We start from the raw sequence: 26,306 nt of genomic DNA on the forward strand, positions 1-26,306 counted from the left end.
CAGATTGGCAGGGGCTGGCCCAGGGTCTGGGCATGTTCAATTCCCAGCAGTTAACAAGACCACCCCGACCATGGGGACCAAACTAGGTGTCCCAGAGCACCCAGGGTGGCAGGGCACTGCCCCTCAGGTGACACAGCCCACCTTACACACCCCCAGGGCTCAGCTGTGCTGGAGGGACTGTTTGCAAGGCACCAGTGATGGCTCTGAGACCACTCACATCCATCAGTCCCAAACCTCCCCTTGTTAATGGCTCCCAGCTCATTACCTTTGGTGGCCCCGGCGGCTCCCAGGTGGTAAATGGCCCCCAGGATGAGCCAGAAGGCTTTCTGCTCATCTCCTGAGATGCCCATCACCTTCATGGCTGCCAGGAGCTTGCTGAACTGCTGGGTTGCCTTCTGCTTTTCCTCTGGCTGTGGAAAACAACAAGAGTCATCAGTCTGGGAGCCCAGCTCTGCCTTCCCCCACACTCAAATGGGCCACAGACCCCTATCCCTCCCACAGCCCCCCACAGCAGCAACCTTGGAGGGGGGCACGATGCCGAAGACATTGTTCTCTGCCAGGTGGTTGAAGTGAAGCTCAGTCCTGCAGGGATAAACACCACGATTGGCCTCATGGGGGAGGTCCCAGAGACTCCCCAAGACGGGGACCATACCCTCAGCCCCCATCTCACCGCAGGGTGCTGTCAGAGCAGGCCAGCAGGTAGTAGAAGACATTGAAGGTGGCCTCGTTTGCCGGGCGCCGGGCCACACGTAGCTTCTCCAGCAGCAGTGTCTGGCGGAGGTGGGAGAGTTAGGAACTGTCCCCAAGTGCCCTGCTCCCACTGAGAGCCCCCAGCCCACCCCAGCCTCACCCTTGCTGGCTGTCCAGGGTCCCCATAGAGTTGTGAGGGTCTCCCTCCCACTACAGGGCACTATGTGAATGCAAACATCACCCAAGCAGCCCATGAGTATCTCTCCTCCTACTACAGGAGCACGGAGTGGCTCTCCTGGGTTTTAAGGGCTCTGCTGTTATCACACCAGGGAGGCGTCTGGAAGACACATCCTCTGATTAAGGGATTAACTCAGCAAGGATAGGGAGCTCATCCGATTTGGGTGTGAACAAGGGTGAGAGCAGGATGCCAGAGCGCTGCGAGCAGAGCTTGCAGTGTAGGAAACACCACGAGAATCAAAGAATATTGGAATGGTTTGGATTGGAAGGGACCTTAAAGATCACCAAGTTCCAAACCCCTGCCATGGGCAAGGACACTTTCCCCCAGACCAGGTTGCTCCAAGCCCTGTCCAAACTGGTCTTGAACACTTCCAGGGATGGGGCAGCCACAGTTTCTCTGGGCAACACTCTGGTGCGCTTGCTCACACATCAAGGGGTGCCACGTAGACAAGAAAGGACCAGCTCCCATGCAGGGGGAGCCATCCTGACCCCCTCACCTGTATGGAGGCAGATGCCACCTGCCCAGCCTGGTCGAAGTCCAGAGAGATGATCTGGGAGAAGCGGGTGGCATTGCCGTTCATGCCAGTGCTGCTATTGCCAAAAGCCTCCAGGATGGTGTAGAGAGCCTGCCACTTCTCCACTGCGGGAAGAGAAGCGAAGCAGTGCAGGGGCTGTGCAGTGGGCAGGGTGCTGCTGCTCCCGTGCCGTGCTCTGTGCCACAGCAGCCCCCAGGAGCGCGGCAAAGGCACTGGTGTGACACAGTGACAGCCCATTTGGCACATGTGTGTGGGGCTGTGACCGCAAAGCGAGAAGCATGCACAGCCAGGACAAGGGGACTCACCGGAGAAGACCTTGCCGGTGCTGCCGGCGATGGTGGCGAGGTACTGGACCAGGTGCTGGCAGTTGGTGGTTTTGCCACTGCCGCTGGCACCCAGCAGGACAATGGCCTGGTCCTGGCGGCTCATGAGCATGCTGCGGTACGCGGCCTGCGCCACCGCGTAGATGTGAGGGGACATGTCCTCCCTGCGGCACCCCTTGAACATGTGCATGACCTGGTGGGGACAGGCAAAAAGGGCAGGCGATGGTCAGCACCCTGCCACCCCCACTTGTCCCCTCCAGGGTCCCCCTGCAACAGCGTCACCTTCTCAGAGTACATGGAGGGGGAGCTCAGCGGGTTGATGATGACCATGGTGGGCCCGGCGTAGGTGTGCAGGAGGTTGCCGCCGTAGCGCTGGCGCAGTGTGTGCAGCGTGCTGGACTCGTTGAGGTAGAGGAGGCTGGCGAGGTCCTCCACACGGTCACAGGATGGGGGGTTTGCCTGGCAGCAAGGTTGAGGTGGGACAGGTCAGGAGGGGAACGGGGGTCTGCCCCGCCAGCCCCCCGCCCCGCAGCCCTACCTTCTCCACATCGTCCTCCTCCACCTCCAGGACGGCTCCATCGTGGTCCAGTTTCACCTTCACCTTGCCCTCAGGCAGGGGACTGCCTGCCTCTGGCTGCAGCTGGCTGCCTGTGAGGGGCAAAGGGCACTCAGAGGGGTCGTGCTGGCAGCCCCCCAGGGAACCCCCATGGGGTCAGGGGGGCTCACTGTGCTGCAGGAAGGATGGAGTACTGCATTCCAGCAGTGCCCGTGGCTCACCCAAGGAGAAGCCATCCCTGTGCACCAGCCACACCTTCTCAGTCTCATACCAGGCCTCCTCAGCTGCTATCTGCTCCTCCGTCTTGGCCTGTGGGACAGCAGATGCGGAGAGGTTGTGGTCACCTGCCCTCTGCTCTGTCTCACCCCCTCCCCATATCCCTGGGACTGGAAGGGAGCAGGGCTGGCTGGCCACAAGACCACGTGCTGGCCAGCCAGGTCACCTCCAAAAGCCACAAACCCTCCCAGCACATGTCCCCAGTTTGCCTGCTGTCCCTGCCACAGGTTGGGGCAGACATAAAGACACAGTGACCCACAGGCACATTCACCACAGCCACCTCAGGCAAGCCTGGAGTGGCCGAGCTCCCAAACCACAGCCCAGAGAGAGGCCACCCATGCCAGCTGCGTGTCAGGAAGTGGGGACACCAGACATGCTATGGGGACACGGGACATGCCGCAGGGACATGCTGTAGGGACACAGGACACTCTGAGGCACACGATGGAGGCACACAGGACATGGCACAGGACTGTGACATGGGAAATGCTGGGCTGGCATGGCCGGCACAGTGGGGATGTCCCTGGCACAAGGAGAGCAGGACAAGCCCTAAAGCCAAACCTGAGCTGCAGCAGGGATGGGGCCAAGGGGAGCTGCTGGCACATCATCCACTGGACCCTGGCGAGGCCGAGAGACGGCGGTGAAGGCGAGAAGGGCCCAGCCCTGCCCCACACACAGCACGGAAAGAGGCATGGAGAGCAAGCAGGGGCAAAGCACCGCTGTGCCAAACCCTGCGGGCACTCCTCGTGCCACGGCCACCACCATGGACAGCAGGGTAGCAAGCCCAGTGCAGTGCTGGACCTACATGGAGCTGGGAAGGATGCTGGCCATGAGGCCGTGCTGCCAAAGCCCTGGGGCTGGGGGGTCACTGAGCTGACCCGCTCTGAGCTCTGCCAGCACCATGTGCCATGGCTGCTTCAGCACGAGCCATGCATCCTGCCTGTGCCAGCACTCTGCCCCTTCACACTGTGTGGAGCTCCACACTCCTGCCCACCCCAGTTGTGCCACCTCCACTGAGGGCACCCTTCTGGGATGTCTGGCTTCCCGGCACAGCCTTGCTGGGGAGGGGAGAGGCACCCAGCCCTGGCTGCCCTGGCACCTGCCGGCCCCGTGGCAGCCCACGGAGCAGGGTGGGATGGGGAAAGCCTTACGCTCCAGCACGAGGCGCGGGCACAGATGCCAGCCCAGCGGCAGACAGAGGATGGCAGGGGGTCGCTGGTGGAGGCAGAGGGCTCCTGAGGACAGGGGTACAGTACCTGTCTGGGTGCCGAGGCAGAGGCGGTGGGGTCCAGCTAATGGCAGCAAGGAAGGAGGAGAGAAAGAAGAGAAGGGGTGAGAGGCAGAGAGCAGAAGCAGCACCCTAACAAGCCACAGGGCCTTGGCAAGGCCATGATTCACACAGCAGCACCGGGACATCATCCATCCCAGCCACCACTGTGTGCCTGAGCCCCCGTGGGGATGCCAGCAGTTCCCCATTGCCAGCATGCAGGTCTGGGCAATGATCCCCAAACCCACCAACAGCCCTGGTCCTCCATTCCCTGCTGCCAGTGTCACCCAGAGATGGACCATGGGGTTGGCAGCCAGACACAGGGGTACAGTCACCATGTGCAGAGCACACGGCACATCTGGGGCAGCCACACACTGCCCACTGGGAAGGCGACGCGCAAGCACCAGCACCTCTGGAATTACAGAAGTGGTGAAGATCCTCTCCAGCCGGAGCTGTGCCTCCTCTGATGGGCTCAGCACGGTCGCGGGCTCAGGGGAGCCAGGGCCAGGGGCAGCCTGGAGGCAGAGCACCATTAGCTCCAGGCCACCTGCCCCACAGCCCTCATAACCCTGGCACATGGGCACCAGCGGGGCCATGGCAGAGGCTTTCCCAGCTCTGCAGCCCATCAGTGCTGGGGGTCCCAGGGTGAAGGCACAACAGGGTACCAGTGCGTACCCACAGTGTCCAGGGACTTGGGTCCCCACTCCTACACACCTGCTGGGGGGGTGCTGGGGCAGTTTTCACAGGGGTCGGCCGCTTCTCACTGGTCTGCAGCTTCTTCTCCACACGAAATGGAGGGGAGACAAGGGGCAGCATGATGGAGTGGCCACTGCACACACGATTGCCCCCAAAAAGTGACCCCCCCCCCACATCACGTGTTTCAAAACCACTGCAAACCACGCAGGTGAGCTCACACCATGCTGCACTGAGGGCACAACCCACATCCCCTGCTGTGCACACACCAGTACCTTGTGCCTCTCCAGGGCCGTGGGTTTCAGAGCAGATGCCTTTGCCGGCTCCGCTTTCCCTCCTGAAGGTTGCACGGGTGGCTCGGGCTTGGCTTCAGTGCCCGGGGAAAGGGACAGCTTTGTGTCCCCACCAGCCGGCTCATGGGACTTCTGCCTGTCCCCTGGCCGGGGCCGTGGCCGGTGCTCCTTGGTTTTGCCCTTTGCCATGAGGCTTTTGAGCCCCTCTGAGATCTCATCCTTGGGTTCTGGCTTGGCAGGGGCTGAAGGCACCACAGCAGGGGGAGGCGGTGGCGCTGGGGGAGCCGGGACACCGGTACGGCCTGTTTCCTCCTTCCTTGGGGGTGGCACTGGCTCAGGAGACTTGGCATCTCGCCCTGGCTCCTTGGCACTGCCGGTGTCCTCGCCTGGCAGGACTTTACGGACCACCTTGCGCACCACCCGGACCACCTTGCGGCGGGACAGCCCCTGGCCATCGTCTCCTTGTGCCTCACTGGCCGAGCCCTCCAGCCCGTTCACGGCTGCCCCGTTCATCACCGGCTCAGGGCTCTTCCCTCTCCCTGGAGGTGGCTCGGGGCTCTTGGCGGGTTCAGGGCTCTTCACAGGTTCAGGTTTTGGGGGCTCAGCTTTCGGGGGATCAGCCTTTGGGGGTTCAGCTTTTGAGGGCTCAGCTTTCGGGGGTGCAGATGCCACATCCTTCAGGCTCTCTGACTGCAGCCATAAGGACACTGGTGTGAGTGGAGGTCCAGCCTCCACTGCTGTTTGGGACATGCTGGTGCCCGGGGCTCTTCCCTGCCTTGGAGCACAGCTCCTGGCCAGACCCCAGCACTGAGGACACAACACCCTTCCCCAGACAACCTACAGCCCCACATGGATTCCAGGGCGGGGTGCAGTGGTGACCTCTGCACCCCACACACAGTGACCCATTGATCCTCAGGCTGTCAGTAAAACTCAGTGCTCAGGGCATGGCCCTGCATGGCATCCCCAAGCCCTGTCACAGGGGCTGTTCCCATCCCTGAAAGCTCCACCCTGCCCGTGCCCTGTGACACTTACAGCCCCGTCCTCCTTCACGGGTCTTTTCACAGCTAAAGATTTGTCCTCGTCCTTGACCTGAGGGTCAGACAAACAAGAGGAGCACGTTTCAGCCCACTGTGGGGCCTTGCTGCTGGAAAACCCACCAGGACCATCACTCCATGCCAGCCCCAGTTTGCAGCCCATTGCAGGGACAAGGATGTGTGTACTTCCAGGCTTCCCATCAGCCAAAAAACCAGGGAGAAGCTCAGAGATGCACCTAGGTTATCGCAAACCCCAAAGGTAGGAGAGGTACATGTTCTGCCCTCCAGGCCTGGGCCCTCTCATCATGTGCAGCCAGCGAGGGAGCTGGTTGAGAGTCCCACCACCGCTCCTTCAGGGCTCTGACACCCTGCACGTCACCTCCCCACCCCCGGTGTCACAGCACGTTTTAAGTGTCACCAGCTAATCTCTGCAGCAGCCGCACATGGGACATGCCAGATCCCTGCTGACCCAGGAAAACCAGGGGCCCCTGGGGGGGTGGGCAGCCAAATCCTGCCCTGAGCCAGGACTCGGCTGTGACACTGTGGAGGCAGGATGTGGTGCACCCCGTGGGAAACACACCCCGAGTCGCCATCACACAGCAGCTCCTGGGTGGCAGGTGGCACTGGGGTGGCTCACACTGTGTTAGGGGCGGCACTGGTCGTTCGCAAAGCTGTTAGTGATGGTGTTAGTGATCACATGCAAGGCTGTGTTGGTGACCCCAGCCCTAGCCAAGCTCCTGATTGCCCAGCACAGCCCCTGTCATGGCAGTACAGTAAGGCTGGGAGTGCTGCTCCAAACACGGTGCCAGCACTGAGCAAACTGGGGGAGTCGGTCAGCAGCGTGACCGAAATGTGGGGAGCAGGCAAACATGCGAGAGAGACTTCCCTTCTGCTCCCAGAACGCAAACCGGGATGAGAACGCCATGGTGATGTCTCATGGAGCCGCAGCCCTGGCTGGGGAGAGAGGGAGAGGTGAGACGGACTGGGGACAGCACACAGAATACCAAACCACGGCCCAGGGTACAGGCACGTGCCCTTCCCCACTTGGGATCCTCAGGAATGGGGCTCTGAGCCCACCTGACCCTGCTCAGCATACAAATAGCGCCCACAGGAGGGGCTCTGGGGACAGGCAGGTGACCAGTCTGAGACCCAGCAAAACTCACTGTGCAAAAAAAGCCCCTTTAGTCAGGCCGCAGGACCGTGGCCCTGCTCCCCCAAGCAAGCCAGCCCGCTGTGGTAAGCAAATACCAGGGTGAGAGAAGGGATATTTTCTGCCCCGGCTCCCTGCTTGCCCTGACAGACAGGGTTTATTCTGAGCCTGACCCCATGCCAGCAGCCAGGGAGCTCTGGTGGGACCTGCTGCCCTGGATGGCACCCACTGTCCAACCACGGCCATCAGGGAGAAGCCCCCTCCCAGGGCCAGGCGTGGCACAGGGGAGCACCTGGCCAACAAACCAACACAGCAGTCTGGGAGTACAACCCTGAGGGGTCCCCTGTACCCTCCAGCTGCCACCACGCTGTGAAATATTACTGCCTGGAGCACAGGCTGAGCCCGGAGATGAACCCATCCGTGGGTCAGAACCCCCAAACTCTCCACCCACAGTGCTCCCACCTCCAAGCCGCCTGGCACTGCCACAGAGGTCCCCACAGAGCACCGGCCATGAGGTCCCCACAACAAACAACTCCCAGCCACCAAAGCGCCCCAGGGGTGGGTTCAGCCTCTCAATCCCCGATCCCAGCGCCAGCACTGCCTCCCAGGCACCCCCCTCGTGCTCCCCCAAGCTGTGCTGGCCACGCTGGGGGTCCCCACCTTACCAGAGGGAGCCAGGAGCGGGGTTTCCGCTGGGGCGAGCGCGGCACCGCACAGGAGAGGCACTAGTGGGGCGGCAGCCGGCAGCGGGGACAGCTGGACTGATAGGGCCACCCTAAAAATAGCTCAGGAATGCGAGGGGCCTGCCGGCACAGCAGCAGCCAGAGGGAGAGCTGGGGGGGAACACGCGGGCAGTGGGGCCTCGCCACCAGCACCGTCACCGCTGCCACTGCCAGAGGAAGTGATGTGGGCTCTGCCGCGGGGGGAACTGCCCGGCCTCCGTCCACCGTCCGCCTGGAGGGGGTGGGAAAGACACCCCCGAGCCAAGGGTAGATGTGAAGCTGGGGGGAGCCAGGGAGGGGTCTGTGCCTCAAGGGATGGCAGGATGGGGTTCCTGGTGTCATGCCAGACGGTGAAACCCTGACACTTCTGGCTCCGCCTCTGGCTTCCCAATGAACACAAGAGCCCCCCAGAATGCTCCTGGGGACAGATAGCACCCCAACAGCCCGTGGTAAAGATGCTTTCATGACAAAGCTGCTTCTGGAAGTCCAAAGTCTCTCTGGAAACAGCTGGAGTGGGGCAGTGGACAAGGGGCTGAGGGTCAGGGGCCTCCCCATGTGGGGGCTGCTGGGAGGAGCTGGTGGCAGGGAGTCAGGCACACTGGTGGCATGGAGGAGCAGCGGTGGCAGGGCTAGCATAATACAGCAGAGAGTGCCTGTGGTGACATGGGTGTCCCCAGGTAGCACAGGCATGGAGCCACCTCCACTGGGATACCCAACCTAGCCGTTTGGTAACAGCAGTATTTCTGCCTGGCCAGCATATTTCTCTCTCATTACTTTGCCAGGAAATTTGGCAGATGTGCACTGGCCCACGGCTGAGCCCACTGCCACACTGGGACACCGCAGCAGCACCAACCCCTCAGTGAGAGGACAAAAAGAGCCAAACCAAGAACTTCCCAAGCACAGAAAAATGATAAAAGTGCCTCTGACATGATTAGAGTCCCACACTCAGGGGGACATGGGGAACCCAGCCATGCCATGGCACAGTGGCCTTGCACCCTGGGGACAGCGACCTGCAGGGACCTAGGTGCCCACGGACAGTGGCACACGAGGTCACCCAGCACAGCCACCGGATGCCTGTGGTCCTGCTGAAGCACTGGAGCGGTCAGAGGCGTTTCTGGAATATTTCTGCTGGGCCGGCACACGCCTGGACCCTGCCTGAGGAATTTCGCCGGTAAATAAATAAATAGAGTGTGGAGCTGAGCCAGCCCAGCTGCCCCACACTGGGAGCAAGGCTGGGACACAGAGGGGGTTTCACCCAGTCCCCAATGCCACCAGCTGGCCCCCCACCATCCCACAGCAGAGACAATCCCACAAGACGCAGCGGGTGCTGCCCTGTCAGCCGGGTCCGTGGGGACAAGGGTGACTCAGCACAGACCTGGTGAGGGGGTTAAACCCCCCATGGTACACAGAGAGCCCAGCACTGTCCTGCTCCAGCCGGGGAGGGGCTTCCAGAGCAACAGCCCAAAATATGTCTATAATTTCCTGTTTCAAAAGGGATCATTTTTATTTAAATTAGGACCAGAAACATTCCAGGGAGCTTAGTGGGGCCTGGGGGAGAGCCGGGCCTCCCTGTGTGCCAGCACCTTGTGTGAGGGACCCCCAGCTGCACCCAGCACCCCAGCCTGGGCTCCCTGGTACTAGCAAAGCCACAGCGTGTCACTCTGGTGCACCATGCATGACAAGGAGGCATTCTGTGCCACGAGGCTCCAGTGGCAACCCCACGACACGGTCACTGCCAGCCCTCTGGCCGGCTCCCACCGGCTGATGCCGTCAAACCACACCATGTTCCTGCACATTACAGTCTCTCCCATGCAGCCCCAAGGGCACCAGCGTCTCCTTTCTCCTTTCCCAGCCCAGCCCTGCGCTCCTGGAAGGCACAAGTGCCTCGCTGCCTCCGTGTGCCAACATCCAATGCACACCTGCCTCTGTGCCAAGGTGCTGTGACACGGTCACAGCCGTGTCCCCTGTCCACGCAAGGTTATCTGACGCGGGGTTATCCAGGCAGCACTGCCCGGTGACGCCTGCAGGGCTCCGGGGAGGAGCTGCGGGAAAGCCACCGCTTTGGCTTGGCGCAGACTCCACCCCGCAGTGCCCGCATCTGCTCGAGGAGCACATGGAGCCCCATGGTCACCCTCACTCCATCCTGGCCACCAGCCTGCAGGCACAGGGCCTCGCCATGCTCAGTGTGGCTCTTGCCAGTGCGGGCAACCTGCTCTGCAGGCACAGGCATCCTCCTCCCCTGAGGAAGGCTTAAAAATACACTAAACAAGTCCAGTTATACGCTAAACAACACCATGCTGCTGCACCCCCTGACACCATGGAGGGGGTCCAGCCCTGCAGGCTTGCATTTGGGGGGCTCCACCAGGGTGCTGGCTGGCCAGGATGCTGGTTAGCCCGCGGCAGGGTCAGCAGTGCCGGGCAGCAGGCATGAGGGATGTGGGTCACCCAGCCATTAAGTTTCTATTTATACAGCGGCAGCAGCAGCCGCATACGCAGGGCTGTGCAGGCCGGCAGCAGCTCCTGGCCCCTGGCACGCTGTGTGCCTGCCCCAGTCCCCAGGGAGGATCCCAGTGGGGGACGCCAGCGTGGGCAGTGGAGCAGGCAGTGTCCTTCTGCAAAGTAGCCTTTGGAATTTCCTGGCAGTGAGGAGCAAAGCTCCCTTCTCAGCTGGACTGTGCCCCGTCAGCAAAGAGATGGGGACAGACTTCCCACAGGCAACACAGAGCTGGGCTCTACTGCTGCCCCTCTGGCAGGAGGAAGACCCAACCCAACAGCATCTTGGGGGGCAAAACTGACCAGTGACGATTTGCAAGACCTGATGCATCACTGCTGCATCCCAGCCACAGCCTCCCACTCCTCCCTGTGCATCACTCCTGGCTGGATCAGCCCTGGCACCCGCTGTTTCCCACAGCCCCTGCCAACCCAAACACCTCTGTGAAGACGCTGGCACTGGCAGAACCCAGGCCCGGCAGTGCCCTCAGCAGGGACCAGCGTTACTCACATCCCAGGCAGCACGGCGTGTCCCCTGGCCGCCCCGCAGCCAGCAGCGGCTCAGCTCGCTCAGCTCCAGGATGGGCTGCACCTTCAGCTGCACCGTCTCCCCCGACTGCCGGATCATCTCCACGATCTCATCCCGGGATTTGTTCTCCACATTCCGCCCGTTGATCTCCACCAGCCGGTCGCCCGGCACCAAGCCCAAGGCCAAGTCTTTGGTGCCGGCTCCAGGCTCGGCGAAGTGCACGACACGCCGGTACACCTGCCCATCGGGGCCCCGGTCCAGCATGGTGGTACGGCGCAGGGAGAAGCCAAAATCACCAGTGTTGCGCCTCTGCAGCTCCAGCTGCCGTGGGGTGGGTGGCTGGGGGGGCACCAAGGCGGGCAGCCGCAGGTCAGCGGGGAATCTCTTGCCAACAATGTCTGGCACCCTGGCACGCAGGGCGGTGGTGGAAGGGGTGCAGGGCTGTCCAGGAGGAACCCCCTGCTTGTCGAGTGGGGTCTCCAGCATGCGCACCTCCACCTGCGGGGAGGGGGCTGCCGAGTGCTCAGAGGGCGTGGAGGTCTCGGAGGTGCTCTCATCCCGGCTTTTCTGGGAGAAGGAGAAACGTTTGACAATCACCTGGGAGTTCTGCTTGGCCAAGGAGCCGAACTTGGCTGCCCGCTGCAGCACCGAGCCCTTGAAGTTGGTATCATCCGTCTTGAGATCGTCGCTGGAGCTGGCCGTGCTCAGGTGGCCTGAGTCCAAGATGACACTGCCCCGATTGCTGTCGGAGTCGATGTCCGTGAGGTGCAGCTCGGAGCCGCTGGCCACTTTAATGGGGATGGGGTTGGAGATCTCCAGGCGGGTCTTGGAGTCCCGCTTGGAGGCACGGTTGAGGTTGAAGAAGCCCCGGCGCATGCTCATCTCCTCCAGGCTTTTGAGCTCAGCTGCTGACATCCGCTCCTTTTTCTCCTTCTTCTTCTCCTTCCGGCCCCCATCCTTCTCTTTGTCCTTCTTCATCAGGTTGAACATGGTGGAGGGGGGCTCAGGGTGCTCTTGCCCCCCGGGCAGGGCACTAGGTTAGGGTCCTCGTCACGGAACGGCCGCCTGTGCAGAGGGACAGACAGGAAGGGTGCCATTAGAGAGCAGCACAGCCAACACCCACCCACCACTCTCCATCCACCCCACTGGTCACCCTAACTGCCACCCTCAGCCCCTGGACCAAGTCCCAGTATTCCCACCCTCCCTGGGGACTGCAGCACCACAGGGCTGAGGCTGCCCCAGTCAATGTGTCCTCACTCTGGCTGGGTACCACGCCCCATGGATGCAACAATGGTGACCCTGTGTGCCCAGAGATGCCCTAAAAGAAGCCCAGAAGCCTGGCAGTGCCTGGCACTGGGGCTGACTGCAGGCAAAACCCTCAGCAGCTCAGGAGCCGTTTTGGAGCAGCACCGATGGGTAGGGAAAAAAATATCTCAGAGGCTTTTGCAGCAGTTACTGCCAGCATGGACACCCTCCAGGGTAAAACCCCCACCCCATCCAGCCACCAGCGTTCTGCCCGCTGTTCAAAAGCCCCTTGTTGAGGAAACAGAGGCCTTTCTGCTGCTCATCCTGGCTCTGGCCACCGCAAACCACAGGGACTGCCACAGGCAGTATCCCCACCAGGGAGGAGCCGGAAACAAGGCCTGGAGCGAAGGTTGCTCTAATAAACAGGAACCTGTAAAATCACATCCCTCCCAACACTGATAAGTGTCTAATTTTAGCCAGGGCGACGTAGAGGCTCGTGACGCCGCCGGCGACCTCCAGGAACAGTTGCTCTTTCATTCGGGCATCCCGGGCAGAGAGGGGGGAGCACCCAGCTTCCAGTGGGAAAACCACGGTTGGGCAGAAAACCCAGCTCCCTCCTGGAAAACCCCATGTGCACCCAGTGCCTGGGGACACCCAGTGCCTGGGGGCACCCACAGTCTCACCCTGCATGGGGTTCTGTGGGACTCCTCTGCCCCTGGGGTAACTGGTAGCCCCCCCACAAGCTCCATCGAGCGCTTGGGCTGTGGATAAACAACTCCAAAGTGGAGCAGGCGGCTGGCAGCGCCTGCGGGACGGGCTGACAGCTATATATAACGGCAGGAAACTGCACAGGAACTTAACCTCAGCACAAAGGACAACAGGAAAGCTCCTCACGTTTGAAGCATCTGCTTTAGAGCTTTCCGACGGGTGTGGGGATGAGGTTTGGGTGGCTGTAGGGATGAGCAGTGCTGCCCATGGTGGCAGTGCAGGATCTGCCTGGGGCGCATGGATGTGCTGTGCTGTGCCAAGCTGCACCTTGGCTCCAGCACAGCATCAGTACTGCATCACCATCACTGCCTGGACCATCTCCCTGCAAGGACACATGGTCTCCACTGCCCTTGAACACACCCACTGGGACATGGGGAACCCGTTTTCCCCTTGGCAAATCCATCCAGGGATAGCAGGGAACTCCCTGAACCTCACTGCCCCTCGGGGCTGGGGCAGGAGCACACGTGCCCAGGAGCAGCCTGGCCACAGGGCAGGTGAGGGCAGAGCTCTGCAAGCCATGGCACCGAGTGTGACACCTCAGAGGCAGTGAGGGGAAGCAGCCTGAGGGACAAGGTCAGGCTTGCAGCTCCAAGGCCCCTGGCCATGACCAAAGGGGCTGCCACCGTTCTGCCAGCACCACCCAGCTCCAGGGCTCTGGCTGCTCTGCCCTCCCTGCAGCACCTGAGGCTTTCTCCAGACCCACAGCAGGACTTGGGCAGGGCAGGACCCCAAAACATATGAAAAGAACCCAGGTCCTTTCTCCTCTCACAGAACTGCTGCCTGTGGGGTGATCACTGTCCCAAGCAGGGGACAGCACAGCTCCTTCTCATGACCCACAGCAGGTGCTGCTGCAAAGGGCCCCATGGCTGTGCTGTCACAGGGGCTGCTCCCCTGTGCCAGGGCCTCAGCACAGACAATGGCAGGGAGGGAACCACCTGCACCTATTTCTGTCCCCCGTATGACATATGCCACAGGTACCACAGCTGCCTGGCTATCCCTGAAGCTGTAGAAAGGGCTGCACCCCCAGGAGCACCCAGTGCCCACCCCATGGCAGGGAGGGGCTGCTGGGACTCTTCCCGGGGGTCCCTTGGGAGCAGAGCCACTCGCCAGGCAGGTGCTGGTTAGAGCCGTGACGCCAGGAGACAGGCGGCCAGCACTCTCTTTGTCCTCGGTGGTTTCTCTCCCAGCACACAGGCTGCTTCCCAGCCTTTGTACGCTCAACAAAAAGGGGGAACAGCGTTCCCAGCTGCATCGCTAATCAGGCAGCACTGGCGGCCACTGCCGCAGCCACGTGTGCCCCACTCAGGGCCACAATAGGCGGCAGTGGGGCAGGGAGACAGGACTTTTGTGGGCTGGGGCAAGGAATGCTGCATTCCCCCCTGCATTGGTGTCACCAGCCCACATGGAATGCCATTGTGGTTTGCTCCCTTTTCCCCAAGAAGGCTCCCACCACAGGGCTGCTGGATGGGTGCAGCCCGATGCCGCGAGCGGGAGGAGGCTGCTGAGCGTCTCCTCGCTCCTGATTCAGACCCAACGCGCCTTCCCTGACTCAGCCCGGGCTCGCTCCGGGACTCCCCTTGGCCAGGCATGTTTGGGGCAGTGGCATGCATGAGCTGTGACAGAGAAGGGAGAGGCACCCGCCGGCGCCGGCTGCACTCTGGGATCGCACGCGAGGATGCTGCTGTGACACTGGGCTGGCAAGGGATGAGGATGTCACCTTGGAAGGGCCAGACGGCAGAAAGGGAGACACATCTCAATGCCCCCCAACCCAAAAGTCCTCCCTGAGCCACCCAAGCAGGAGCAGGACGCACATTCCCCCATGTCCCCCCAGCACAGTCATGAGCCCCCGCGTCCCTGCCAGGGCGCCGGGGAGTTCCAGGCAGGGAGGAAGGCGTTCACTGAAACTCCCAGCCACTCCTTCCCTTCTCGAGACGCAATCTCGTCCGACACGCTCCCGCGCAGGGACCTGCACGGCAAGTTTCACGGTCGCCTGCCCTCCCTGCTCTGCTCCTTGATGCCAGCAGTAGGGCTGTGATCCCACACCGCTTTGCCACAGGAGCTGGTGGCTGTCCCCTCCTTGGGCACACCATGTTGGGGTACCCCACGCCCTGGCTGTGCCCAGCCAGGAAGGGATGGTGCCGTGCCAGGGAGCAGGAGCTGCTGGCAGCGATTCCAAGCGGCCAGGCCAGCTCCCACTCAGGGCTGACCTGCATGATGGCTCCTTGCTGGACGCAAGTTTTCCACAGAACATGGAAATTTAGGGGGTTTCCAAATCCCTCTGCAGTGCCTTCACTTAAGGACAACGCTGGAATGTATCAAGAGGAAAACAATCCCGGATCTACCTGAGTCACAGCTGGGATGTGCCACCAGGCTGCTCCCAAAGCAGGATTTCAGGCCCTCCTGCTGCAGCAACCCCAAGTCCAACAACAAAGAGGAGCCAGACTGGTTGTGAGGGGTCACCCCAAGCCAGGAAGGTGCATGGGATGCAAACATCTGCCTCACCCCAAAGCCAGGAAATGACACAGCTTGAGAGGTCTTATAGGGTAGACCCAGAGGTAGTGGGATGGGATCCTAGCTGGGCTACCAGATGGGAGATGGCTCCATGACCAGCTGGGGGCGGACAGGTGGGTTACAGCCCCCTCAGCACAGGGCACACGCCTCCCTCATCACCCTTTTCCAACCCCAAATTCACAGCCTCACGCCCTGCATGGCCCAGCCCACGGCAAAGGTGAAGGGCTGAGCCACAGCTTGTCAGTGGGCAAAGTCCAGGGCTGATGTAGGCGCTGTGGGAATGCTCAGCTCCCGACTGGGGTGAGGAGTGGGTGGGAGTCCCCCCGTGCTGGAGTGCCAGGGCCAGCCTTGGGGTGTAGGAACACACTGCCATGTGCCCACACTTTCCTGTAATTGCCCTAAGTTTAGCTCTGGCACTCGTTGACCAGACAATTTGCATCTCACAGGCCGGCTGGAAACCACACGATTTAGGGACGCGCGTCCCAGCCCTCGCCCGATGCTCCACATATTCCTCTCTGGGAAAATTAACACAGCCACAGCCCTGCGAGCCCCTACCACCCCCAGCACAGCAGCCTGCTGAGGGCCACCCACCCCTGTCACTCCAAAAAGGTGCCTCAGGTGCCAGTGGCACCGGCCCCAGCTGCGATGTGGTTAGCGGCGAGCCGGGCTAATGGCTTTGGATGCAATTCCCCGGTGGTGTGGGAAAGGCCCAGGCCAGCGGGTTCTCCTGGCCCTGGGGAGCCCTGCAGCGGGTGCTGGGGTACCCAGCACGGAGCACCTGACACGGGGCACGCTGCGGGGGGGACACACGGGGACACGGAAACACGCCCCGCACAAGGTGACACACACATGCGAACACGCACACGCGTGACACCGGGGGCTGCACAGGCGCTGCGAGACAAGAGCGGGCCATGCGCACACCCGCGCCCCGCAACCGGGGGGCGGCAGCGGGGGGCTCCGCACCTACACACCCACCTACGGCGGTTGTGCAACGCCGCGGGGGCACGGCTCGGCACGGCTCAGCCCGGCTCGGCTCGGCCCGGCCCGGCCCGCCCTGGGGGGCGATGCAGCCGCGGCCCGCCCCGCGCCGGCGGTGCGTGCCGGTGCCCCGGTGCCGGTGGCCGGTCCCGAGGGGATGGCGGCGGGTACTCACCCAGCGGCGGCAGCGGAGCGGGGCCCGGTGGTGGCGGCGGCGGTGCCGGGCCCCGGCGGCGGCGGCGCGGGGCGGGGCGGGGCGGGGCGGCTCCGCACCGGGGCGGGCACTGCCGGCTCTGCGCGCGCCGCCCGCCGCGCCGGGCGCGGCTCCGGTCGGCACGGAACGGAACGGAGCGGAGCGGAGGCCCTGCCCACCAGGGAACCCCGCATCCCGGCTACCAGCACCGTACGGACCGGCGCTCCCAGCCCGGTGCGCACTCCCCCCCGCAGACCCGCGAACCGGGGTGACCCCGCGGTATGTGCACCCCCGGTGTGACACGGTGACACCGTCCATCCGGCGCTCCCCGCACGCACACACACACACACCGGTTCTCACACGCGTGGAAAACACACTCACATGTTGCGCACTCGCACTGGCGCACTCGCAGCCCTACACTGCACACACGCACTCCCGGGGTTCTCCTTTTCGGAAGAATCCCATGTGGAGCAGCACTGGATCCAGACAAAGCAGGCTCCAGGCTGCCGGCCGGAGCAGGGTGGCCAGTGCCCGGTGTGGGGCATACAAAGCCGGCCATAGCAGAGCTGCCCGCAGAGCCCTTTTGCAGCTTCTCCCGCAGCACCTGTCCCCAGCGAGGGCTGTCAGCCTGCAGGGACTGACTGAGGACAGTGCCCTGCTGCTCTGTCCAGGAGACAGCCGGTGGTTAACAATGGTAATCTCCCAGCACACCCAGCAGCGAGAGCGGCACAGTCTTTGTTACACCCCTTCTACTAGTGTCCAGCTTTGGGACGTCACACCGGGGCTGGCCACAAACAGCAAGAATCCTGGGACAGATGGTTTCAGGATAAGCCCTGCCATATCAGTGCTGGAACAACCTCTCTTCCTACCAGGTGTGGGAGCAACCGGGCCCAGGGAAGCTGGAGTGGGGCTTTGGGAACAGAGACCCCAGAGAGAGGCATCCACAAGTTCTTTCAAAAAGCACTTCTCAGGCAGTGCCTGATCTCTGATGGGAAGCTCAGGATGGACAGAGAGATGACAGGGACAGTATCCTGTCCCAAGGTACCCCAGAGGACTCACTCCAAACCCCTGCTACCTTCCTACCATTGCTGGCTGAGTCGTGTGGTCCTGACTCTCCTACCATCGAGCTGTGAGCTCCTCTCTTGGGATACACCTGTCTGGGTGTCACAAGCCCTGCTCCCTCGCAGTGGTAAAGCTGGCTGTGATTTCTAGCTCACAGCCTGTGCTCAGGACATGGTCCCACAGCAGCAGCAGAGCAGGACATGTGTGGGGCATGGCAGGAATGAGGTGGTAGCTGAGCAAGGAGCCCCGAGCTGGGCCCTGGCATGCAGCAGTGGAGGAGATGCAGCCCTTGCAGCGGCGGAGGACGGCGGCAGCGAGCGCAGCTCCCTGCTTTTGTCACACTGTCCTTTGTCCCAGGCACGTGGCACCAAGCGCAGGGAGCCGCAGCCATCCAGAGAGCAGGGATGGGGTCGAGTGATCTGGGAGGGCAGCAGAGCCCATCTGAGCTTTCAGGAGGGTGTTCCAGCTGCGGTGGCAAGAGGATGTATTGTGTGGCTGTCCCTCTGCCCTGCTCCTGGCACAGGCGAGTGAACAGCCGGCTACAGCCTGTGGCAGTTCCTGCTTCCTTATCACGCTGGGCAGGTTGGGATGAGCTGACGCCGGTTGGAACCGCCGAACTGTGGGACAGCACAGGGTGCCCAGTGTCACACAGCCCTGCCACCAGCAGCCACCCACTGGGGCCGCTCTCCTGCCACATCCCCAGGGCTAAACACCCTGTGTTTCCCAGCGAGCTGACCAGCTCTTCATCCACATGATCCTGTCTGGCTTTGCCAGAAACAGGTTGGGTTGCCCTGAGCAGCTCTCCCTGGCAGGGGGTTCCCCAGGCACCAGCAAATCCCACATCCAAGGAAAGTCTCTGTGTTGCCCAGGGTTTTCTATGGAGAAGCAGGACAGAGCTCCGGTGCCAGTGGCATTTCTTGTGCCCCTGGCAGGCGCAGATGGCTGGCCAGGGCAAGGGCCTGGAGCCGGCCTGGGAGGGGAAGCATCTGTTTTGCAGCACCGCGGGGTTCCCTAAATAGGTCACTGCGTTTTTATAGTCTGTTGGATCTAGAAAAACCAGTTGTTCCAGACAACCTGTGGACCCGCCAGCATCACTGGCTCCCCAGGCACTTGTCACTGTGCCCCCAGGTCCTTGAGCAGGGGGACACCTGCCACACCAGCACTGTGAGCAGGGTGAGGGGTTGGGGGGCTCGCAGCAGCCTGAGCCATACTGGGGTCCTGTTCTATGCTGAAAGTGACCCCTCCCTGGCCATGGCCAGTGCGGGCTGTGCAGGGGTCTTTCCCCCACCTTGCGCCTGGCTTGAGGTGGCTGCCAGCTTCAGGCTCTTCTTTGGAGTGGTTTTCAGCCATTAACAGTTTTCCTGTTGCAGGGGGAGGCAGGTGTCTGCGTGGGGTGCAGAGGGGTGTGCAGTGCCACACACCCACCCTACACCCGCATGCGCCGATGGTGTCCCATCCTGCTCGGGCTGAGCTCTCCCTCTAGTGGCACCAGGCTCCTGGCAAAGCCTCCACACTCTGGGGTGGCCGAATCTGTGGCCAGGACGTGTCCCAGGGGCTGGAGTGAGCTGGAGGGTGAGCTCCAAGCTGACCTACCCCCTCAGCCAGGACACCCACAGCAGGTGCTCAGGGAAGGTGCCAGGAGGGCTTTGTAGGAGCCCACCACCACCAGCCCCTATTTTGGCAGCCCTGCAGAGGGCAGGTGGCCCTGCCCTTCCCATTCCCTGACCCCACACTTGTTGGGGTGCAGTGGTACAGTCAGATGGCACGACAGGCCTTGGGGGTGCAGCCCCACAGCTAGTGTCACAGCGATCCCTCCGGTGACGCCGATCCCACCCCATCCCCATCCCGCAGCAGCCAGCGAGGGGAAGTGCCCCAATGAGTCACAGCTTCCCCCCGTCAGGACATTGCCCTGCTCACAGCAGGGTCCCCCAGGACCCCGCTGAGCCCCACGAGGCCCGTCTGGTCGGGTGCCACCCCGCCGCTCGTCCCCGCAGGGTCCCCCGGGCCGGGCGCCAGGCCATGCCGCAGGCAGCGCTGACGGGGCGCTTTGTTTTGTGCGGCCGCGGCTGCCCAGCGGGGAGACAAAAGGGGCAGTCAGACGCGGGCGAGCATTGTGCCGGCAGCCATGCGCTGAGGCAGCAGCCCGAGCCGCCACGCTCGCCTCGTGACCCCCGACGGCCCGGGCTGTGCCCGCCATGGTGCCCCAGGGCCTGCAGTGCTGCCCCATGGGAGCCCCGCGTGAGAAGGGGGCTGTGGGGCTGCTGGCTGTGGTCACCGCTGGGCCGAGGCCTCCCCAAGGCCTTGGCAGGCGTCCTGGCTGTGGGGCTGTGGCTGTGGCAGTGCTGTGTGGAGCATTGGGGCTCGGCGTGGCCGTGGGGACATGTCTGCCAGGGCCACGCCGGTTCTCACCTCCAGCCTCCCTCGCCCGTGATGGGAGGAAGGTGTCCCCACCAACGCGGTGACAGGGAACACGCCTTGGGTGGTGAAGCAAACTGACAGTGCCTGGTAGACACCCCGCCGAGCCCACCGCCCGCAGGGTCTCACGGGGAGGTGTCCCCGCTGTCCCCACGGTGCCAACTGGCGCCAGGGCCAGGCCAGCCCCCAGGCTCGCCCCGTGACGGCGCGGTGCATTGCCCCTGGAAAATGCCAGCACGGTCAAATCGTTGAGTCATTTGTGCCCAAGATTATCTGTGCAAACAGCCGCCCCGATTATTTTTTTTTTTATTATCAAATTTTTTTTTCTTTTTCCCTAAGAATGTGGCTCAGACCATGGGGATGAGCAGCTGAAATCTCCGGGGATCAGCAGGACAATGCCAGAGCAAGCATTGTGCTGACGGCTCTGCAAACGCTGGCACCGGTTCCCGGCCAGCAGTACCCTATAAAAGCTGAGCCGCTGAAGTAGGCAAACATTACATGGGCGAAGCAGCAGTAACCGCCTGAGCTAGGTGAGTCCTGGACCGATGCGCACCTCTCCCACCTCACCCCTCCGCTGCCAGCCGGCCGGGCAGACACCCTTCCTCCTGCCTGGTGGCAAAAGACACCCAGAGGGACTGTCGCTGTTTCCCATGGCATAAGACAGGCTCACACATCCCCGCTGGCAGCCGGGGGGGCTGAGAGCCCCTCTACTGCAGGGCACCCCACTCCTGGCACGGTTGGCATCTCCCACCATGAGCCAGGGCTGCCCGTGGGAGCCCACTGTGCTTCCCAGGGGACACCAGGCAGGGCGAGGGGAGCAGGAGGGTCTGTTGTACACAGCCAGGCGCAGGGCAGCCTGTGCCCCCCACCACAGCTCCGTGCTCCAGCTCAGGGGGGTTTTTCCTAGTGCTGGTCTAGCCTCGGAGAAGGAGAAATGGGGATCGGGCACTGTGTCCCGGTGGGTGTGCAGGCTCTGTGCCATGGCCAGGAGGGGGGAAGGGGCACTGCTGTGGTGAGGAGGGAGCACCCTGCTTAGGATGTGCCTCACAGCCCCCACTGTGCCCCCTACCCCATCCTGGGGCTGGCAAGAGGGTCTCGCTGCGGCTGGTGTGGCTTGTCCCCAGCAGTGGGGCAGCTGTCCTCCATGGGTGGCAGGCACAGAGCTGTCCCCAGCCTCGCGAGCGGGCAGCAGGGATGCACAGGGACAAGCTGCAGTAAAACTGGCTTTTCCTTCCTTCTCCAGACACCGACCCAGCAGCAAAGATGGCTCAGACAAACCCTCTGCCTGTTCCCATGGGCCCGTGGAAGGTATGTCCTCACATCCCCTGTATTTCGCCTTTCCCTCTGTGCAGGTAGGGAGCAGGGAGAAGGGCAAAGTCCATCCTCCGGGGCCAGGAAAGCTGCACAGCGGGCAGCGAGGCAGGGACGAGCACAGGAAACAGGCACCCCTGTCCTCTGCCCACGGGAACGTGCCTCCCGCCTGCCAAAATACCTCCCGGGTGTTTTTCATAAGGCTGTTCACAGCATCCCGGGCTAGCCGTGCCCTGCTTTCACCAGCCATCCCGTGACAGGCAGTTCTAGAGTCCCCAAAAGCCACCGGCTGTTGTTCGCCCTCCCCTGTCCGTGCAGACAGGGTGAGCAGGGGCAGTGGGCACTGTGGAGAGAGGTGGGGAACAATCCCAAGGGGTCTGGCAACAGCCCCAGGGCCGTAGGTCGTGGAGAGAGCCGAGAGGGAGAGGAGAAACACGTGTACAAGTGAGGAGCATCCCGTCGAAGCCTGGAGCTGTCGCGGGAGAGGAGAGCGTCAGCCGCAGCCCCCCGGGGAGGTGCCCCTCGCCCTTTCCCCCGTTAATCCTCTTTGCCCTAGAGCGTTCGGAGCAGAGGCCGGGAGAACCGCCAGCCACAGCCCTGCCACCCGCCCGTCCCAGAACGGCTCCGCTCCTCTCTCCGGACGGCAGCGCTGCCCCGGGAACTGATCTCCGCAGGGGTGAGCAGGAGAGCGGAGCGGGGGCCAGCCTGCGGCTCCCCCGACACCAAGGCAGGGCGTCGCGGGGCCAGCAGTGCAGGGACGCGGAGGCGAGCGGGGCTGTGTCCCAGCCCAGAGGGGTGCCCGGTGCAGCCTCCGCTGGCTCTCTCCCTGACGGAGCCACCCTCCGTCTCAAAGAGGCGCTGAATTGCCTGGGGCCGCTGCTGGGCAGTTTCCAACTCGGCAGCTCGCTCTCCGTTCCAGATCACCGTGTACGACCAAGAAAACTTCCAGGGCAAGAGGATGGAGTTCACTTCGGCCTGTCCAAACATCATGGAATGTGGCTTCGACAACATCCGCTCCCTGAAGGTGGAATGTGGCGCGTGAGTAGCCAGCTGCCAGCGGAGGGGATGCTTTCCCAGGCGGGATGGCTGGGAGAGAGGTGCCCGAGCGTGGAGTGGGACCAGCTGTCCTCGCTCTGCTTGGCTGGAGCCAAGCATCACAGCTAAGGGAAGCCAGGCATGGGGCGATCCCAACCTGCCAGGGTGGAGCAACCAGCCCCGGGCAGCACTGATACAGAGAGAGGGTCAGAGGACAGTGGCAACACCTTTGGCATCACCCAAAACTGCCTCCCGTGGTGTTGGACTGCTCAGTTTTGGAGCAGAGTTGCTGTCCAAGGATGTAGTGAGTGTCAGTGTTCAGTGAGTGGCTCTGGAGCTCAGTCTGGTCCCCATCCTGCCTGTGTAACCCCACGAAGCACCAGCCCTAGAGAATTTCTCACCCCAGGGCCCAGCCCTGCTCTGCCCTGGGCTTTCCCTGCACTGCAAAGCTCCCAGGGCCCGGGCAGAACCTTCCCGCAGCTTCTCCAGCCCGGAGAGGGGTGGGAAGCAGAGCCAAGCTTCTCCCTGTGCACGGGAATCTTCCCTGGCAGTGGCAAGGCACCTCCCGAGCAGCCCAGAGAGGCTGTGTGTCGGGAGCGATCCCCGCGGTGTGCATCCCGCCGGGGCGGGGAGCAGACGAGATAGATTTGTGCTGCTATCTTTAGGATGTGTAATGCTAATGGGATTACAGCAGCGTGCGTGCTCACGCCCTAATCAGCTCCCTGCTCCAGTTGACGTGTTCCTAATCAGGCTGTTCACCTTGCACAGGGTGGGCTGGCTGTGGGACACGGGATTGGGGCTCGGTTTGGGTCAGTGGCAAGAAGCCCTCGACCACCCCAGCTCAGCCCCTTGCCAACTTTTGTACCACATCAGCAGGGGATCCATGCACTGCACAGCCTGTGCCACACACCTTCCAGCCCCCAGCCCATGCTCTGTCTCCCTGTGCTGCCTGTGGCTCTGTCCCCAGCCTCCTTAAGGGGACATCCCCACCCTGGGGACAGGCAGGTGCTGTGTGGGCAGCACGAGAGCTTGCAAAATGTGTCCTGCATTTGGGTGGAGGCATTCTGCTAACCTCTCCTTGTTTTTCAGTGAAGAGTGGGATGCAGAAAGGGGAAAGGCCATAGTCCCTGCTCTCTGCTCAGAGCCAGATGGGCTCTGCCTACTTTGGGTATCAGGAATTCAGGTCTTTCCAGCAGTGTCAGGCTGTAATTGGGGAACAAGTAAGAAATGAGGCCTTTGGGAGAGAAGGGCAGCTGGGGCATCCTGAAACCATGCTGGTCTGCATAAATAATGACAGAACAGCCAGGGGAAGAGCCACCTGTGCAGGATGTGCCCCAGGATTTCCCCATCAACCACTGCATCAGGGATGCCGTGTGGGCACCAGATGTGGTCACACACTCCCTGGGTTCTCTGCCCACATCCAGCACCACTTCCTCTCGTCCCAACCTGTGGGCAGAGGCCAGGCCACAACCTCCTCCTTGCACCTACACTCTGCCCCAGTGCCAGCTCCGAGCAGGAACCCCTGAGCTGCTGCAGGAAGCCCTGGCAGCCCTTGTTCTGTTTTTGCAGCTGGGTCGGTTACGAGCACACCGGCTTCTGCGGGCAGCAGTTCATCCTGGAGAGGGGAGAGTACCCGCGCTGGGACGCCTGGAGCGGCAGCAACGCCTACCACATCGAGCGCCTGATGTCCTTCCGCCCCGTCTGCTCCGCCGTGAGTGTCCCACACAGCTCTGATCCTGTTGAAATGTCCCATGGCGGTGAGGTTAGGAAGGGAAAACACAGCTGTGCCAGGGGCAGGCTCAGAGCTTCCCCCCCCACCCCACTCCCAACAGGATTTGCTCTTTCTGTCCTGTTTTTTAAAGGTTTTGAGAGAACTTCTGGGCAAGCTGTACATGACCAGAGCTAGGGGACAGCCAGCCTGAGACAGTAGCTATGGCACGGCTGTCATCAACGCTTCCCATCCCCTCAGAAATAATTAACAGCCAGAGTCTGAACATCTCCCTCTCCAGGAAACCCTCCCAGTAACGCCACAGGGAGTGACAGCCGTGCCATTCCTACCCACGCTGGGCAGAGAGCACCACCTCCCCCTTACCCCCTGCTCTCCCCCGCAGAATCACAAGGAATCCAAGATCACCATTTTCGAGAAAGACAACTTCATCGGCCGCCAGTGGGAAATTGCTGATGACTACCCCTCGCTGCAGGCCATGGGCTGGGCCAACAACGAAGTGGGCTCCATGAAGATCCAGTGCGGAGCGTAAGTGACGGGCAGAGGACCAGGAGCAGCAGGGACAATCCACTGCCATCACTGTGCCACCGCAGTGGGAGGGAGGGGGGACACCCTGTAACCCCCCTGCTTACCTCTTGTCCTTTTCTCCCAGCTGGGTGTGCTACCAGTATCCCGGGTACCGTGGCTACCAGTACGTCCTGGAGTTTGACCACCACGGTGGAGACTACAAGCACTGGAGAGAGTGGGGTTCGCACGCCCAGACCTCCCAGATCCAATCCATCAGGCGTGTCCAGCAGTAGCTCCCCACTTCCCAGTACATCTCTGCAAGGTTTCGAAAGCTCACCGGCTCCCTCTTGGTGCTAATACTCCCCTCCCGAAATAACCACCCCCTCTTGTACCGCCACTGCTTATGGAACAACACTCCCAAAACGGTACCGACTGCCACAATTGCCAATAAATGTGACTGAAGGAAAAAGATAAATCAGCTTGGTGTGTGTTTGCTGGTGTGTGTTTGGGATTGAGGTTGCACATTCCCATCACAGGAGCAGGGACCAGACTCTTTCCTACTTATTTTAAGCTGGGCTGAAGCGCAGTGGGGCTCACACTGAGGGAGGTTCAGACCCCACTGTCGCACAGAAACCCTTGGGTTTTTCCCTCCCTGCCCTCTCCTTCCCCTGCCACCCACATACACACAGCTCGAGGGCTCTGTGGCCACCACTGCCAGGTCTTGGGGACCTAAACCCAGGCTGCTCCCCAAAACCGCAAGCAAGAAAGTCACACTGACACCCACAAACTTTAAAATTTTTATTCAACAATTTACATCACTTATTGTCTGTCTTAACGTATTCGATCTACACAAATTTCTTTTTTTTTTTCCTGATAAAATAATAAAATTTGGATAAATTTTGAAGACCTGTTGGTGCAGAATAAACAAAATTTAAGGTTTTTTTTTTTTTTCCTTTTTTCTTTTTTTAAAACATTTAGTGTGAAGTATGACATCATTGGTAAAGATACATCATGCCATTACAGCTCATGGACATTACCTATCCTTACAGTCTGTGACATCACCCACACCAGCGCAAGGGGCTGCGCCAGACACAGCTACAGCAGGTTTTACACTAAACTCCTCTAGCCACCCTCTCACCACCGGGAAAACGCCTACGCTTTTCCAGCTGGGCACACAGAGTGCATTAACCTAATCGGAAATTACCGGGGAGGGGAGAAGGAAACAAAGACTACCTTTACGGATCCGTGTGGTCGCACACTACAACATCGACACCAAAGAGGGGCTGCCCCTCTCCGCAGGTCAGAGGTAATTCAGCTCCTGAGCAGGAAGAGCACAACCCCTCGCAGCGATTTGAATACAAACCAGGAACGAAATGAGAACTTATCGACGGCGAAGGGGGGCAGGAGAGGAGACAGACTCCGGCCCCAGCTCGCAGTCGAAGCGCGCGGTTGTGTTTTGCACCGCCCTTAACACTGAAATATTCAGGGAAAGGGGAGAGAGGGGCATCAGTCCCCCCAGTAAACAAGTTGAGGACCTTCAGAGGCTGGGAAGCTGCTGAAGGTGTGTAAGTACACGTGTGATGGTAGATAGAAAAGCAGCCCTGTTCGGTATGAAAAAAAGCTGTCAAGTTAGTACAAATTTCTGCCATGGCGAAGGGAACAGGAGGAGAAAGCTGTCAGGGTCCTTCTCCCGTCACAAAATCCTGACTCTCCCGCACACAGGCTCTGGGCTAAGCAACATGTTTCCAAAGGTGGTACCTGC

General features: G+C 61.6%; 2 protein-coding genes across 24 annotated transcripts in view; one reads left to right on the forward strand and one right to left on the reverse strand.

The window, feature by feature from the left end:
• The window catches only part of MYO18A (myosin XVIIIA), a 36,296-nt gene extending 19,745 nt beyond the window's left edge, over window positions 1-16,551 (reverse strand). For 4 of the 22 annotated variants that reach the window (XM_085078315.1, XM_085078314.1, XM_085078316.1 and 1 more), the window contains exons 1-14: window positions 5,901-6,576; window positions 4,851-5,558; window positions 4,597-4,659; window positions 4,293-4,397; window positions 3,767-3,907; window positions 3,177-3,233; window positions 2,564-2,651; window positions 2,325-2,434; window positions 2,069-2,245; window positions 1,769-1,979; window positions 1,425-1,567; window positions 671-771; window positions 519-582; window positions 266-410 (exon numbers count right to left, since the gene is read on the reverse strand). In XM_085078315.1, coding sequence (XP_084934441.1) covers window positions 266-410; window positions 519-582; window positions 671-771; window positions 1,425-1,567; window positions 1,769-1,979; window positions 2,069-2,245; window positions 2,325-2,434; window positions 2,564-2,651; window positions 3,177-3,233; window positions 3,767-3,907; window positions 4,293-4,397; window positions 4,597-4,659; window positions 4,851-5,558; window positions 5,901-6,065 — 2,278 coding nt within the window. In that variant the 5' untranslated portion in view covers window positions 6,066-6,576. Of the gene's footprint in view, window positions 1-265; window positions 411-518; window positions 583-670; window positions 772-1,424; window positions 1,568-1,768; window positions 1,980-2,068; window positions 2,246-2,324; window positions 2,435-2,563; window positions 2,652-3,176; window positions 3,234-3,766; window positions 3,908-4,292; window positions 4,398-4,596; window positions 4,660-4,850; window positions 5,559-5,900; window positions 6,577-6,787; window positions 6,857-7,717; window positions 7,884-10,775; window positions 11,859-16,470 lie in introns of those variants that run through there. The other 18 variants (XM_085078328.1, XM_085078326.1, XM_085078325.1 and 15 more) reach the window with 13 other exon arrangements.
• Window positions 16,552-19,620: 3,069 nt separating this feature from the next.
• Window positions 19,621-25,019, forward strand: CRYBA1 (crystallin beta A1). Of its 2 annotated transcripts, XM_085078359.1 has the most exons (7): window positions 19,621-20,495; window positions 21,209-21,273; window positions 21,833-21,952; window positions 22,196-22,314; window positions 23,881-24,022; window positions 24,423-24,565; window positions 24,690-25,019. In XM_085078359.1, the coding sequence occupies exons 2-7, from the start codon at window positions 21,229-21,231 to the stop codon at window positions 24,835-24,837; spliced, it is 717 nt and encodes a 238-aa protein (XP_084934485.1). In that variant the 5' UTR covers window positions 19,621-20,495; window positions 21,209-21,228; the 3' UTR covers window positions 24,838-25,019. The 2 variants fall into 2 exon arrangements, with proteins under 2 accessions (XP_084934485.1, XP_084934486.1); XM_085078360.1 differs by lacking the exon at window positions 21,833-21,952.
• The last annotated feature ends 1,287 nt before the right edge of the window (window positions 25,020-26,306 follow it).

Source organism: Lichenostomus cassidix, chromosome 19 (genome assembly GCF_008360975.1).
Source record: "Lichenostomus cassidix isolate B80296 chromosome 19, HeHo_3.0, whole genome shotgun sequence".
NCBI classification, from domain to species: Eukaryota; Metazoa; Chordata; class Aves; order Passeriformes; family Meliphagidae; genus Lichenostomus; species Lichenostomus cassidix.